The sequence below is a fragment of the Chamaea fasciata genome, unplaced genomic scaffold, assembly GCF_029207755.1.
Source record: "Chamaea fasciata isolate MVZ Bird 193981 ecotype frontalis unplaced genomic scaffold, bChaFas1.0.hap1 SCAF_1, whole genome shotgun sequence".
Lineage (NCBI taxonomy): Eukaryota > Metazoa > Chordata > Aves > Passeriformes > Sylviidae > Chamaea > Chamaea fasciata.
In genome coordinates this window covers 14,783,490-14,801,052 of record NW_027094086.1, presented here as the reverse complement: position 1 = coordinate 14,801,052, position 17,563 = coordinate 14,783,490, and the positions used below count along the sequence as shown (strand labels likewise).

Sequence of the window (17,563 nt, the reverse complement as noted above, 5' to 3'; positions counted from 1 at the left end):
AGACCTCCATTTTCACAAATGCCTGCTGCTTCACTGTGTGAGAAAGGCTTTCCAGCCTCAGTGTGTACCAGGAGTGGCACCCAGTGTCCAAACTACATGCTTACAACAGCGTCTTCAGTTCCCTTCTCAGTCTTTCCTTGCTCCTTTCTCCCAGGCTGCGGTTACAGAAACCCAGCAGTTCTCTGCTTAAACTGTACATACAGTATAAGTACAGTAGTTTACTAACGCTTTTTGCCAAACTGTTAAATCAACTGCACAAAGATGAATGAAATTTTCAACTATCCAATGTGGAGAACAACTATTAAGTCCAGTAAAATATTTCAATTAAGCCATACAGATACAGATTAAAACTCTGAATGAAATCAACATTTGTGTAGACTATGGTCTTTCAACTATACTCAACAACTGACTTCACAGTCCCAGGCTGATTTATTCTCCATCATTGGCACTGCTTTAATAGTCCAAACCAGTCTTCCTAAACATGTTTTGTTAGAACAGAAGTAAAAAACGCTAAAAGAATCAGAAAAAAACCCCAAAACAAAACAACAAAGCAACAACAAGCAATTTTCATGTTTTGCAGCTACACGGGATTTTAAAGATCATCTACTGTACTAGGCTAAAGCAACTGAGTAAAAATGAGAGTAACAAATCTAGAAAATAAAATAATTTATTGTTCTTCCCAAAATTGATCAAAGGGATAACACTTACTTTGAAACAAGATTTGACACCTGGAGTAAGTTATAAAGAAAGCTTCCCTAAAATTGCTGCAAAAGCTACAATTTCTAGCTTTATTTCCCCTTCATTATCACTATCACAGGGCCAGAAAACAGAACAAGATAAAACAATTATTATAACAGTTATCCTATAAATCATTAAATAACTATTATTCTATCTGTAGGTAAGAGCACAGTATGGAGCAATGGAGCAATACAAATCGGTTTGCAAAAAAAAGAAAAAACGGGGGAAAAAAAAAAGATAGGGGAAGGAAAAAAAATAAGTATTTCCATCTACATGTGGAAATCAAATTGCAAACACCCCTTTCAGTAGTTTTGCCAAACTTCACCTGGTCAGTTTTCCTGTTTCACTAGTATCAAAACCTAACTCCCACCATAACATCACTCCCTTTAAACAATGAAGCAGAGCACTATCTGCCTCAGATGTGCAAGCTGCAAGAACATTATGTGCACTTCTTCAGGAGTCAAATGCCTTGCAGCTAAGTGAAATTCTGAGTTCATTAAAACCTAAAAGATTAGATCTCAGCTCTACTGCAAATATCTCTAAAGAAGCTTTTGTTTCTCAACTAAAGACACAAAATTGGCACAATTTAACAGTTTATCGAGAACTTCAAAATCCTGATGTTCAGTGTCTGTAGTTCCTCCCTCACCCTTCCGATTTCTCTGCTGCATAAAGGAATATATAAAGGAACTATAAAATCTGCAATACACACCACATGGATCAGGTTTTTATATATAAATACATATACATATATATATACACACAGACACTGAATACCATGTTCAAATCCTTGCATTACTTCCCTGGTAAGATTTATTTTTGTTTCAACGAGACTTCTACTTGCAAAAACACGCACACATTGCACAGCAAATATATCTTGTGTTAGGTGCCTAATATGGCCAGAGAAACCATTTTGATTATTCTGTGCCTGCTTATGCATTGTCCTACAAAACAATAAGACAGAACAGCAAGAAACTAGCAATTAAGAGAGTCTAAATGCACATCGGGAATCACTAAAATCCATGCTACCCAAGTCAGGAACAACATGACTGATGAATAGGCCATATTTTATTAGGATTGTTCGCAAGTGTTAAAAAATTATCCTTAGCAGATGTCCCTTATGACCTAAATATATCACACAAAGAACATGCCTGTCTTGTTTTCTAAAAAAGTTTTAAGAATTTTTCCATTTTTATTACTGACTGGAACTCCACACGTTTGCATGTTGGCTATAAATACCTACAGAGGAGTTATCACACTAATCTTACAAAAACATGTAAGTATTTTACTGCAAACAACCTATTTTCATGTATATTTTTCTACTGCATGAATTTACGCCATACTGAAGCATGTAATCCAATAAAAGAAATCAAACTGTGTATTCAGCACAGTGAAACAAAAGACAAGCTGCATACAACAGCAACTTATCGACCGACACACCACAAACCAAAACAGAGTAAATTTCCTCAGTTAGATGGGTGAGAGCCTTATCTGCAATAAATACATTTTGTGGATGTAGTCAATAAGGAATTTTATATAAATTTAAGCTACTATACGCTATTACATGTGCAACTGTGCACAGACTGCTCATCTTCACTAGAGCTTTAAAGAAGTTTACTTTCTTGAATTTTGCTGATATTAAGATTCTATACACTGGCTTACCTTCAAACTACAGAAATAAGCAAGATTTGCTCAGTTTGAGCTTTCTCAGTTTCTCCATATATTTTGACTGCACCACTGGATTTCACAATACATACTAATCATAAACAACTAATAAAATAAAGTTACAAATGTAAACTCTACTAAGGATTTTTCTCTCTTCTATCAAAGACCAGTACTTTTCTAGAACTTCCTTAAAGTTCTGTTATTTTTATGAAAAAAATTCTTTTATCTCTTTAGCTCCACTGCTGCAGTGAGTTTTCCACCAGCAAAACGGATTTTGAGTCTGTTCCTCAAGTATTTAATTCCAAATTCAGCCCTGAACCTTGGGCCAGCCTCTTATCTCTGCCTTTTCCATCAACAAAATAAATGTGAACACTATGAATAAAAAAGGTGCAGCTTAGGTTTTGTGTGTACTATACCTTGAGTATGGACATTTTATAGAGAATAATGCTACATAATTTTTGCACATTATACAGTTGATAAATCCATAAAGCATTATTGAACAAGAAATAAGAATGAAAATGATTTTTCAAAATTTACTGCTACAATTTATTTCAATCAGTTTCTATTACCTTTCACACAGATGTACTGATTTGAACTGCTTTTCAATAGAACTATAGGTATTTCCTTAATTTTAGCTCTCAGGAAAAAAAAATAGGGGATTTGCTCATTTTGCTGCACTTTCCTTCAGCTCCCTCAAGTTTATTACAGCATTCTCTGGGAAAGGAAATGGCTAAATACTTGCATTAGCAAAAAAGGAAAGGAGGGGGAATGGAAAGAGGTAATAAGAAGGTGTTAAAAGAACTCTCTCTTCCTCTTGGTCCAGCCCCACTGGGAAAAGAACAGATGAGCACAGAGTCCAAATGTATGGTCAAGGCTGAGGGGAACCACAAGTCCGCAAACAGTGTGTCCCTTAAGAAAGGACATGCTACAGACAGAAGCAAGACGGGCAAAAAGCACAGAGAGTGTGATCCAGGCAGTCCAACTCAAACAGCCACTCCTGTACCGCACTGTCCAAGACCAAGGAATGGTAAATCAAGGATGAAGAAGTTGAAAGTTTTTAGCAGAACTGACAGTGTAGTCTTCACAAGGTTTGGGCTTCCTTCTGGATGAAGCTTTAGTTCCTCCAGAGAGGTAGACACAAGAGCAGATATTAAGTATGCATATATATATACACATACACACACTTTCATTATTTAATTGGTTATCTGCTTCTGTGCTCTTTTATGTCTTTAGTCAAAGTTGAGCTGATTATAATAGCACCAAAAAAAATTAAATTCAGAATGACTAATTTTTAATATTTTACCAGAACTGAAGGTAAAAGAAACTGGGCTTTCATACTGCTGACCATATAAAAATTAGTGAGTTTCTGCAAGTCTTACTTATATAACATATCCATATAACAAACTAAATTATAGTATGTCGTGATTTTAAATAAAGAATACAGCTAAGATAGAACACAAGCTATGAAGTAAAAACTCCTGGCTTCAAGACGAAATCTTCGATATAATGAAATGTTTAAATGCATAGCTGAGTTCGATACAATCTCCCAGCTCATTCTAATGCTGCTAAAAAATGGTCACATACATCTAACTACCTATCTCTTAAAACAGATGCTTCTCTAACTTCATTTTCAGGCTAAGTAAGTGAATATTCTTAAACACAATTTTCAGTGAAGTACAGCACGGAAGTTTATTAAGTATGATAATAATATCCCTGTATTTGTGAATTGTGGAAAAAAAATCAAACAACCTACAACATATTTTAGACTAGGTTTTCCTGTTTAAAATTGCTCAAGGAAAAATGCCATTCAATATGCTTTCTTAAAAAAAAAAGGGCTAAGAGCTAGTAGAACATTTTGGATTTTAAATCAAATTACACTAACTTCTTTCACAGCAAAATTTCAATGGAACCTGATTTAAATAAAACTTCAATATGCATGTTACTTTAAAGAACAAAATAATTTCCCTTTTTTGATACAAAATCAGATGTTGAACAAAACGATTAGCCTACCACTCTAAAGCATTGCCCCTACAGTAAAAATCAACTTGAAAATCCAGAAATGCAGTAAACAAAGCATTTCAGGCAGTTTGTCCAATACTCTCAGAAGAGGAATAGTTGATACGCAATTTTTAAGCCTGCACAGTCCAGTAGTAGAAATTCCCTTAGAAAATCCAAGGAGCTCCATCACAAGTGCTGCCTCCTCTTTCTTAGTTACGTGTGGTAGAATTGGGAAGCAAAGAAGCAAACCCGCCGAACAAGCAAGCTCCTGTCCTGCATTTAGGATACACACACGAGTCTGGATCAAATTCTCCCCATCTACGCCGAGCCTTAGAGCACACAGCACATTTAGGCCGATTTAAGAACCGAAAAAGCACTGAGTCAGGATAGTCACTGCACTTTGCAACATATTTTCCGAATTCATTTGTGTAGACTGCAAGCCCTTTATCAGATGAAGGCGCCGTGTACCCCGCGCTGCCGCGGGCCCCGGGGCTCCCGGCCGGGAGGGCGGCGCGGGCTGGGCCCTGCGCTGGCCACGAGCGCCCTCTGACGGCGGCTCCGCGCGGCGCCGCGGCCACGGGACACGCGGGCTTGGGAGGGGACCCGGGAAAGGGACACGGCGAGGGGGGACACCCCTATAACTCACCTGCCTCGGGCAAGAGAATTAAAAGCACTGTCTCTTAGCGCTTGTGAGTACAAAACCATCCTTTGGCAAACGCGGCCGCATCTGACAGAGACAAGCACACACCCGGTAAAGTAGCCTTTTACTGGGATTTCTTCTTTCTTACCCACTAAAGAGAGAAACCTCCACTCATTACGGGTAAGTCTCCACAGTATAAAAACTTAGGCAAAATATTTAACAGGATGCACGCCTGCTACTCCACCGAACCAGCACAATTACACAAACCATGTCAATATTAGCTTCCTTTCAGGAAACAAATCAAGGGCTTGCACTGGGGACAGGTAAAGTACAAAATAATTAAGGTGTGATTAGCAGTTTTATTAAAGAACCTTGGATATGTGATTTATCGTTTTAGATGAAAATTAAGCACATAATAAATTACATCTTTGTCCATCAGTATATTGTAATATCAGTTCTGGCAATCCACAAAAAAACCCAAAACAAAACAATGAAGATCAGATGAGATTATTTTGAATGCTTAACAAACTGACTATCCACCCTCTGCCATAATCATTTGAATTACTTACATAAATTAAACCTTATTGAACCTATGGACTATTTCACACATTCATTACACCCAAATAATAATAATAAAAACAACAACAAAAACAAAACAAAACCTTAAAATTCTATATCCTTTTTCGCATAGAGAGCAAAGTGTAACTTCATAAATGCATGGACAAACCTGACAGGCTTTCACCAGCACTCAGTAATTGAAAAATCAACATTTACACAGTATGGCTTTCTTCCTAAATTACAACAAGCCTTACAAAAAAACACAGATAAAGAATTTAGATAAACAGACTACAACTGGAACCAGAACTAAGGCTGTGATTTAGGAGATTTTGGGTCATCTGTTCCTTTCCTCAGTGAAATAAAACTCAAATGTCATGTAACCTAGTTTGATATCTTTATTTCATAAACATTCAACTTTTTACAGTAAAAGACACAGACATGAGCTACAACTGTTCTACCTAAAGAGAATAAACAAAACAAAACAAAACAAAACAAAACAAAAAAAAAAAAAAAAACCAACAAGAAGAAGAAAAAAACAGTCAGCTGAAATTGCATCTGCCTATTCAGAACATAGTTACAGCCACTGCTTGTTCAAGGTCTGTCATGCAACAATACAAGAGAAATACAACATGATAAATACAATGATAAAACCTTTAATTTAAAATGGGAATAAAACAAGAAAAGCTGACAAAATCTAGCCTGGACGGAAGCCTTTACAGAAAGGAGATGAACAAACACTGCTGGGGGGCTGTGATTTAATGACACCAGGACTTCTATAGCAATACTAGTAAAAGAAATCAACCCTCACAGAGTCCATTTGGACCCTATTGCAACAAGGTTTATGAAAGGTCTAGAAAATATGTCTTAAGGGAACAGCTGATGGAGCTGTGTTTGCACAGTCTCGAGTAGAGGAGGCTCAGGAGGGACCTCACTGCCCTCTACAACCATCTGAAAGGTGAGTGTAGTGAGGTGCAGGCCAGTCCATTCTGCCGTGCCCACATTGAGAGGAGCAGAGGAAATGGCCTTCAACTGCAGATTAGGTATCAGAATTTTTTTTTAAAATGGTAGGGTAGTCAGGCACTGGAATAGGTTGCCCAGGAAAGTGACAGACTCACCAGCCCTGCAGGTGTTTAAGAGGTATCTGGATCTGGTCCTGGGTGATGTGGTTCAGGGGTTACAGTGGAAGCACTGGGCAATGGTTGGACTTGATGCTCTTGTAGTTTTCTTCCACCCTTGATGAATCTGTGATTCTAACCGAAGCCCGATGCTTCTGCAGGGACCACACGTCGCAGGTGAGCAAATGGGCAGCACTGCAGGTAAGGCTCAGCAGCTCCAACTGCCCCTGGCCAAGTAAAACCCTGAATAAGCGCTATTTATGAGCTATGACACCTTTGTCCACATGCAACTGCACCCACTTGAGGCGAAAAAACTGCTGGGTCTGTGGAACTGCTGCACTGTGTTATTTCTACTTGTTACTGAATGATTACACAACTAAATGCAACCTAAAGCACAAAAAACCAAAGGTAATAGAATCTTTAATCATCTAGCTAATTTCTAACCTGAAAACCAAAATGCATCTTCTCAAGTAACAGGTAAAAATAATGTTGGAGGATAGGGGGAGAAGGCATCAGCTTTCCTTCTGGAGCATTTCAGAGGGAATCCAATAAAAGAAGAAAAAGTTACAACCATATAGAACTTATATTAATGTATAATTATATAACTATCTCAAAGCTCCAATTGGCATATTTACCACAGGACTTAATTTATCATCTTAGCTTTGTAACTAAATTACTAAAATACATCAGACTGAAATAAATCTGTTTCAAAATAATGTCTCACAACATCTAAAATGAGTGACAAGAGGTATATTCTATTTTTAACTGTTAGATTTCCAAGATGGGAATATAAATTTCCTTTAAATGGGGAAAAAAACTACTCAGTGAAAAGGACTGAAGATAAAAACAATAAAGTGCAAAGGATTGAATTTAACATGTTGCTTAGAAATAAAATTTGTAGACATGAAAAATACATTTCTTTTATCAGAAAGAACATACAGAACATAAGGTTTTTAGTAAACCTTAACTGAAAGATGGCAAAACTATGCTCAGACAAAGGCTTGGAAGTGCCCTAAAGTGAAACCACTTCTCAGAAAACCACCCTCAGTAAGACAAGCTGGAATACTGCATCATTCCACAGAAGTACCTAAGCCAAAAATCCTTACAGCAGTAATCTGATTTTCCCTAAAGAAGAGTTGAATCTATGGGGTGAAGGACATGGGGAGGGGGAGGCATGGAGTCTCCCAGGAATAGGCCAACAGGAACAGGGGTTGTATGCGTAAGTCAGTGAAAGTATTTTCATGAAATTAAAGATCAGTGCTCTGAAAAATAAAGTCAATGCCTATGAGGATTTAAGTGCACCAGCAATAAGGAAACACAATTATGTGAAAAGTAAATGCCTAACCAAAAGCCCAAAGTGCAGCCCTAAAATATCGAACATTCACGTTGAAGCATCTTTTGCTGAGGACTCGAAAACAATTCTGCCATTTTCCTCCATTAGCTCACACATCATCAACTAAACTTCACCTACAGATTTCTAACAGAGAGCTGGGTTGAACCTTCTCACCCCCACTAAAAATCTCATGCTGCAGCAGGCCAACCTAAGTGTTTAAGACTTCCCTGACAGGAAATCTTACCAAAAAATTGCGCTTTGTGAAAAGAATCACAGGAAGACAACACTGCAGGAGAAACTTTCTAAGATGAAAAACACCTGCAAATTCATACGTGGTGGACAGCCCGCACAGATTTGCGGTAAGAATTACTTAAAGCTAAAAAACCTCTCATGTTTTCTGTAGTTTCTGAAATAGTCCAATTCAAGTTGCATTTAAAAATGTTCTTGCACTAAAAGAACAAGTTCAGATATTTAAAAAAAAAAATAATTTTTGAAAGAATTCTGTAACAGCAAACAGTCAAAATTTGATATTATCTCCGGCACTAGCAGCAAGAGACAAAATGGCACCATAACAAAACCATAACTAAGCATATCTGAAGAAACAGTTGTTGTAAGCAAGCTTGAATACATCTTTATCAAACTGATTCTTCAATGTCATGCATACCTATTTCAAGTTCAATTTAAGGATATTTTCTTAGCACCCTCAAAAATGTGTTTTGTATTAGATTTGCACAGCCTAAAAGAGGAAAACATTCATGTAAATGTGTCTTGCCAATTACCCAACAGTTTATTTGCTCAAATATCACCCTCCTGCACAAAAACTTAAATTCTCTTAACAACAATCACCTCAAGACCACTAATACCTACATTAAGGCAGAGGATGATGCAACATCACCCTGACAAAAGAGCACAATGTTAAGTATTATTCTGTGTGACAGCAGCTCTGAAGTGCCAAGAACATTACGTTTTCCCTCCATATCTATGGGCCTGAATTTGTGCAAGTATATAAAGCCAGACAGGGTACTGAAGTAACACACAAGTCTTAAGGGGAAGGAGGTGCCTTGTTTTCTTTGGTTTTCAGGATCCTGAATTTTAACACTCTGGCACATAACAAGAGATTTCTCTACTTCAATTATCTGCATCCAGAAGAAAAAAGAATCTTTTGAAAACCTGGCAGGATGCTTGCATAGGGAAACACAGCTCCAGGGAAAACAAACAGGGGGCATTTATAAAACACTTTTGTTTTTCACACTGGCAAGACAAGACAACTCTCAAGAGCCTAAAAAGACACCAAAGGCTCAAGCTAGCAACCTCAACAGCCATTTTATTTAGGTTTTCACCTTCCCTAGGCTCTACCACATAGGTTAAAGGGCTCAACAGACCCCTACTAAGGGAATGCACAATGTACACAAGCATTTGCACTTCCTAAATGGTTCAGTCTTTTAAACTGTATTTCATTGAGAAGAATACAGAAGCAACATCTCTGTGACCCATGTAGTACAGGCTAGGGAAGATGGAAACCAATGGGAAATTCTCCTGAATTGGCTTACAGGGTTTAGCACAGGCAAGCTCCCCTGACTTGGCTGCAGATTCCTGACCACAGCCAGAGGCAGCATCAGCCTCACTTCCCACTCTGGCTAGTTTGCTCTTCTTTCTCTGCCCACAGCATGGGAACAGAAAGCTGAAAAGCTAAGGGGTCCAAGTGAGGGAAGCTTTGCCTTTGGGCCTTACTTAATGCCAGGATTATTGCCTACCTGCTAAAAAAGGGAAAAAGAAAGACTTGTACCAAAAATCACTTTCCTGGAATGAAGTTTCTCCCCAACATGAACAGTTGAACCCTGCATACCTGATCACAGGCTTACAGCTCAGCATGGGAGCCATCCTACAGTGAGCTGAATCCATCTCTGACACTGAGAAATTCGTCTCAATACTTGCTCTCCTATCAGCTACATGGTAATAATTCAGATATTTTCTACAGAAAAAAATGAAGTATGAGGTCCAATTAAGAATTTAGATTATTTCAATCCTTTGAAGAGTTCCAGAAGAAAAGGAATCTTTAAAACATTTTTAAGGCTTTAGTAAAATATAGTTCTGACTCAAGCACCATGTTACTGTAGGACAATTAAGATTCCTTTTTGTTTCACACTCTTTTTCTTTGAGCTAACTGTATAATCCCACAAAGGAAGCAATAAACAGCTACGAAACCTTACCAAGTTGCAAAGAATTCTTAAAATTAACTCTGCTATAAAAGCAGGGTCCAAGATTCTTTCGTTGTAAGATAAAATATTAATTTAATAATACCTAATCTCATTATATGCAAGAAAAAGCAGTTCATACTTACAGATTAAGTGATCTTGCTCAAACTGAATTATCAAAACAGAATCAACTGCAACTACTTTGACTATATTGCCTCTGTAGTTACTCTTGAAGTTAAAACTCTCTTTATGCCCTAATAAACTTTCTCTACTAGTATTATTAAATACACACATGCATTCTTATAATATCAGGATTAGAACGGTAAACCTTTTAAGTTTGCTTTATAAATTTGAAGCCATTCTGTGCCAAACCAATCATACTCACAATGTCAGTAACAAAATATCACTAGCACCAGCAAAAAACACTGAGACACATAGAAACCACCCATGCTATGTTCTAGCTCACTTGGAAAGCAAGATCATCACCCAGACTTCAAGTTAGCCAAAGCCTCTTAAAAGTTACAAAGCTCTGCTCTCCAGACGTTCAATGAGTACTTAACACATACAAGTAAATCCAGAGAGGCAATCTGTGTGCTGAGCTACATCCAGATGTGTATGTGTGCACACACATATACACAGCCATTTCCATAAAAAGCTCTAAAGTGATTATGAATTACAGACAGGAAACTAATGCATCTTCCTGTGTGGACAGTCTCATCCTACAATAAATGTCCATATAATACAGTATTCATCCCCTATAACTTCCCTCATACAGACAAGCTTTAAGTTGGATATTCACGACGGCATTCCAATTAATCCATTGACACCTCAAGCCACACTAAAAAATTTCTCTGAGTACATACAAGCTTCTGTTCACTGTGAGGGAAAAAAAGGCTTTTTTAGCCCATACAGATTTTCTTTTTAGCCTAAGTTTTACAAAACTGTAACTATTACCTTCATCAAAGTCTGCATCATCTTCTGTATGCTGAGGGAAGGGGAAGCAATTTGTGATTTCAAGCCTGTCATCCACCACAAGACCCAGCAGCACTCCTTGGACCACTTCATTCCCCTGTCCTTCTTCTTGGTAATGTTTAATGATCTTTAACACAACCTAGAACACAAAACAATAAAATCATAATATGCAATGCATTATTTTTGTCATCAAAAATTCCCTAATTTTTTAATTTGTTGCATGGATTGGAGCTGCAAACCAAGTGAGCTACTGGCTTAAGCACCAGCAATTTTAATACAGGTTGAGGAACAGACAGCTGTCCTAATATTACAGGGAAAAAACAAGACCATTAAATGAACCATCAAAATGCAATTCTAAACCAATTTTCTGAAACACCATTCTAAAATGAAATATTGATCCTTCTTACTTTAGCTTGTTGCTTTAACTGTGAGCTTTTAACAGGATCTTGCACGCCCAATAAGCCCCCTCTTGAGGAAAACAGTGCTCAAGAAACTAACAAAACATCTTAAAAAGCTAGGCAGAAACTTGTGGGGATTTTTTAAAGGTGCAGATCACATCAAATTTCAATTGCATTAATCTTCCAAAGTACATCTCACTGCAGTTTTACTTCAGATGATAGTTCAAGTTATATAATGTGAATGGCATGTCATAGGGTATTTAAGAAAAATCAATGATAAAAGAAAAAAAATGCACAAATTACTCATAATATTTTTAACGACGTAATTCCAACTTCCTTCCTTAAATCTGAACTCTACAATGAATAACTCTCATGAGATGATATTGTAAATTGGAACAGTATGAACATAACCACTCAAAAATAGTCAGTCATTTGCTAGCAACACTTCATACTTAAATAACATTTTATACTCAACAACAAGAACTACAATAAGGTAAGACACTAATCACAAATATTGACTTGAAAGAACTTAAGCTTTGTCCAGTGTAAGAGAGGTTTATTTTACTAAACCCTAATCCATCCATTCACAATGTCTGATGATTATGTTTCCATTACAGCAATACTACATTAGCATCTGATGGCAAACAGACTAGTTTAGTAGATTTCAGCTCAACCGCCCTTAGAACAGACTTTGTACAAGTATCTGGTTTTAGTAAACATTCTACAGGGGAGGGGAGAAAAAAAAAAAGGAAGTTAAGCTCATACTTACACATCAGGAACATATATTGGTCCCTAGCTTTCTCCTTTGTTGATTAGCAGATGTCACTTTTTTTGTAAAATACCATTATTGCAATAAAGTACCACAACACAGGTTAAATGAAAGAAAAAGGAGACCAGAATAGAAATTATTTACACATACATTGCCCTCTTGGGCTAAAATGGGAAAATAAGCTACATACACAGCCCACTTGGAGGCAGGGCAGAGAGCGTAAAACTGAAAAGAAGTACCTATTTCCAACTAAGATTAAGTATCAAACTGGACTAACAGCCTTGTTTATTTACGGTATCACTCACTTGTGCTTCCTCTTGCATCTCGATATACTTGCTTTGAAGCTTCTCAATCATAGCTACAAAACAACGTTTCACTCCAATACATATTCATATCTGTTACTCAAGTCCTTTACAGCCACACCTTTTTATTCAATTTGCAGGTCTACAGAGCAGAGGCATAAAGAGATATTTTGGCTATATACATCTCATTTCATGGGAAAACAGTAAAGAAATAAAGATCAGTGGACAGTGAAGCAGTATTTAACGCTGATGGAAGCAATACAGCAAGCACCAGTTTGAGATCGCCTGGACACAGAAGATGGATGTACCACAGAGTCAGCACATGAATCATATTCAACTCACATTTAGAGTAAAGCTAAGGTTTATCATATATTTGCCATAAGCCCTGTCTTCCACAGTCACTGAATCCATAACTAGCCTGCCAGATTACAGCACAGAGAGCTCTCTGTCTACTGTAGAGCTTCTCAGCATCATTACAGTCCTGTAGGCTTCACCTTTTCCAGTATTTTTCTCATTTTCTCCTGAGCTCTCTATGCACACTGACTGTCCCTGTTAATGTGAGTATTGTTCGCCTGTTTGATTTCATTCCAGGAACATTTGTGATACGATGCCAATTTGCTGCAGCGTTTCTGATGATAATTGCTCACAGAAAGCAGCCACAAATGAAACAAGCATGGGCTGTCACAGAGTATCAATGATTTCTCAGAGAAAGAAAACTAGGAGTTCAAAGCTCTTAAAAGTTAACCAAATACCCCAATACACAATGAAGTTATTACACAAGCCTGCACTTTTTTATCTCCAGCCTGAAGACCAGAGCAGACATTACCCGAGGAGATGAAGTCGCCAGGGATTTAAGTCTACCTGCAACCTTGTTTCCAACAGAGTCTGAGAAAGGGAGCAGAGGAGTTCATGAACTCAATATTCCGAATTTCACAACCATCAGGACACTGCAGAAGTTTGTGTTTATGACTGCACTGGAAAACACATTAGCTACCGAAATCACTTATAAAAAGATGCATCCAATGACACAGGATTCTTGTTTTCATTTTGTTCTTTGTTCTGGACAGTTTCATTTAGCACATAAGACACCAGTCTTTTATACAGCAGACTCTTCAACTCAGATTGAAAAACCTGCCACCAAAATACTGCCATATGACCAAGTAGGAAATGTGCTCTGAAACTTGCATTTCAGTACTAAAAAACAGACCTCCAGGTGTAAAGCAGAACTATTTCTCAAGTAATAACATCAGCTACAACCCTAAAAATGTCATTTCCATTTGTTTGCTAGTGTAGATACAGCAGGAAGAGATGACCACTATGCAAACACCAATGCCATGGCATTTCTGACTGAATGTACAAACCAACATTCCATACTGAATAAACCACATATACCCAAGAAAAACGAGCACTACCTTGTATCTAGATATTTTCTAAAAGAAAAAAATGTTATGTTTGTGAAGCATTGAAACAGAAACAGTTACATTGGTCTGAAAATAAATGTAGTGTTAACAATGCAAGTAACACAGCACATTGAAAAATATCAATTTTTCCAAATTATACTTAAAAAAAATCCCAAAGAAATCTAAATGAACACCAGCATCTTTCAGTCAGTGCTGATTCACTTTCCAAACACCATTTATAATTTCCATCCAATTATTCCCTTAATAGGAGATACTGCTCCTTTGTACAAGCTGTGATTGTTTTTAAATACCCATAGACCCTTCACTGCTATGGCATAGTTACACAAATTTAACAGTAGCCAAACCAAACCATATTTCAACTGCTGCTGTTATTAAAGTAATGCAGCTGGCCAGCCAGGAAAGGTTATGTTTCTAAGGAGAAAACGTATCAAATAACAAAAAATCCCTCCAATTTCTAAACTCTAACACCCTGAACACAAGTCAATAATCATACGCAGCATGACTTAGTAAACCAGCATTGTATCAGACACATAATGACTCTTTAGAAAAGGATATAGGAGTAACTCCTAAATAAAACTCAAGAGTCCCCCAGCCTTGTAAATTTAGTGTTCAAAACACCAAAGCAATTTAATCTCTTAGAGTAGCCACTTGTCAGATTTTAATGACCATTAATCCTCAATCAAAAAAAAAAAAAAAAACCCAACCTTGCAGTTCTGCAGTGCTCCTAATCTCCAAATCTTCAAAGCACTGCTCAAACATTAGGAATGAAGCCATACAAAAAAATTTTTTAGAAAAATTTAAAAACCATTCTGAAACTATTAAGAACATCAAAGATACATATTTTAACTGCATACTGCCAAATTTTAAATTTGGCTACATCCTGACATCAGAGTTGTTAATTTCAAAAGTTTGTACCTCACTACAGAACTACATGTAACATGAACCCGCAGGCAAAGGATCATGAGCCTTTGGGGGGTTTCTCTGAAGATCCCACTGTGGGGACATGAATATACCAAGATGCACATTTCTGCATTTATCTAAAGAGAAACATCACCAAATCAAAGCACTGAGAATTCATTTATGGCAATGTTCCAGAGAGCTGAATGTCACCACACTGAAACCAGATTTCCTGTACCTGTGCCATGTCTTACACATGTGAAATCAAACAAGAGAGAGCTTCTGTTAGCCCACTGGATACATGATGTAGCACACTGATGTACAGTCTTAAATTAAGTATTTATATCTTTTTAAATGCTTAACATTTTTTGCCACCCAAGAAAGCTTTGTGGTCACAACCACTAGCATCAATTGCCAGCATCTGGGGAAGAGGATGGGGCAAGTTAAATAACTCTGTGTTATGTAGCTGGTTTCAGCCTTAACATGAAAGGTCCCACAACGTTCACATCCTCTCAGTATTAACACTACTGCAACAGTGATCAATATCTAGCTTGGCAAAAGGGTCTTGAAAGCTAGGACTGCTAATCATGTGCGATACATTTTGAATACATCCATATCACATATGTAGCCTTCTCCATACAAATTCTTAAAACTCAAACCATGAACTTGTACATTTGAGTGTTTCAGCACGAGCAATTTTACTTAAACTCCGAGCATAAACCAAATGCAACAGAGAACTGATAATGCAGCTTTGTAAATGGATAGACCACAATGTTAGTCATTACTAACAATGACCCAGGAAATTGTTAACCTCAAAGATGCCTAGAATCAACATCCTCTTGATACACATAAAATGCATATATGCCACCTCTGGATACAGAGTTGAACTGTTTAGCAACTAATATCCACATGAAGACATATCACATTTTCTTCTAATTTAGTGGTCATATCTCATTGCCCAGGTAACCCTACACCAAATCTACAACTGATGATGTGCTGAAACAACTAATTAGCTATGCAAAAATGAAATTTAATTAAACAGTTCTGAAATCCTCAAGTAATCATGGAATGGCTTTGTTTTTAAACAAAGACTTGGAAAAAAACGCAAAAACCTAGGTATCATGAAACATGAGCAATGTTAACATTTTAATAGTTCCAAATGAGATTTTTACACACTATAGATAAGTGCTTACCCTACACTTACAAAAGACAAGTTCTGGAAGCTGAACAAGCAAAAATTTGCCTTGAACTGATCTGTCTCCTGGCTATAGCACCACTTGATAAGACAGTAACAGAGACTCTCAACTTTCCTGCCAGGAGAACAAGAACTCTGAAGTAAATTAAAGATATCATTGCAACGATTAAGAAAACATGTCTGATACACACGACGTGCTCCTCCAGATGATTAAGGAGACAGATGTTTATAGACACACATAAAAAATTCCACCCTAATCAGTGCAGTCCACAGAAGTGGGTTCTAGAAAGCACTGTGACAGATAACATGTCAGAAGCACAAAATCAAGAGGTTGATACCCTGGTCTCATAGCCGTTGGCTATGAACCTTTATGGCACAAGACTCGCCATCACATAAAGTCATGGCATGAGTTCAACACCAAGCTGTGTGGTTGACACTCCTGAAGGACAGGATGCCATCCAGAGGTACCTGGACAAACTCAAGGCCACAGGAACCACATGAGGTTTAATAATGGCAAGGGCAAGGTGCTGCACCGGGGTCAGGGTGCAAAACAGGGTACCAAACAGGCTGGGGGTGAGCAGATGTGGAGAGCAGCCCTGCCCAGGACTTGGGGGTGTTGGTGGATGGGAGGGTGGACATGAGCTGGCAATGTGCACTCACAGGCCAGAAAGCCAACTGTACCTTGGGCCACATCCAAAGCAGTGCGGGCAGCAGGTCGAGCAGCTGATTCTGGCCCTCATGAGATCCCACCTGCAGTGCAGTGTCCAGCTCTGGAGCCCTCAAGGCAGAAAGGCCATGGACCTGCTGGAGTGAACCCAGAGGAGGCCACCAAGTTGATCAGAGGGATGGAACACCTCTCCTATGAGGAAAAGCTGAGAGATTCAGGCTTGTTCAGCCTGGAAAAGAAGGCTTTGGGGTGACCTGACTGTGGCCTTCCAGCACCTGAAGGGAGCCCACAAGGATAATGGAGGGGATTTACAAGGGCATGTAGTGACAGGACAAGGGGGAATGGCTTCACACTCAAAGAGAGTGGTTCTAGATCAGATATTAGAAAAAAATTCTTAAATGTGAGGGTGGTAAGGCACTGGCATAGATTGCCCAGAGAAGCTGTGGATGCCCCATCTCCGAAGGTGCTCAAGGCCAGGTTGGAGGGAGTCTGAGCAACCTGGTTTTGTGAAAGGTGTCCCTGCCCATGACAGGGGGGCTGGAACTAGATTATTATTAAGGTCTCTTCCAATCCAAACCATTCTACGAAACTGAAGATTAGGCATGAAACTGAATTTTTACATGTTATACTAATCTCAAGAAATATGACTGATAAACACAGAATTCACTTAAATGCATATTCCGGTTCATTTGCAGAGATCTTC

At 38.1% G+C, this 17,563-nt stretch overlaps 1 protein-coding gene across 1 annotated transcript in view; it reads right to left on the bottom strand.

The window, feature by feature from the left end:
• EIF3H (eukaryotic translation initiation factor 3 subunit H) overlaps positions 1-17,563 on the bottom strand; it is an 85,403-nt gene that overhangs the window by 56,006 nt on the left and 11,834 nt on the right. Inside the window, exon 2 of the mRNA XM_066177181.1 lies at positions 11,194-11,350. Coding sequence (XP_066033278.1) covers positions 11,194-11,350 — 157 coding nt within the window. The remainder of the gene's footprint in view (positions 1-11,193; positions 11,351-17,563) is intronic.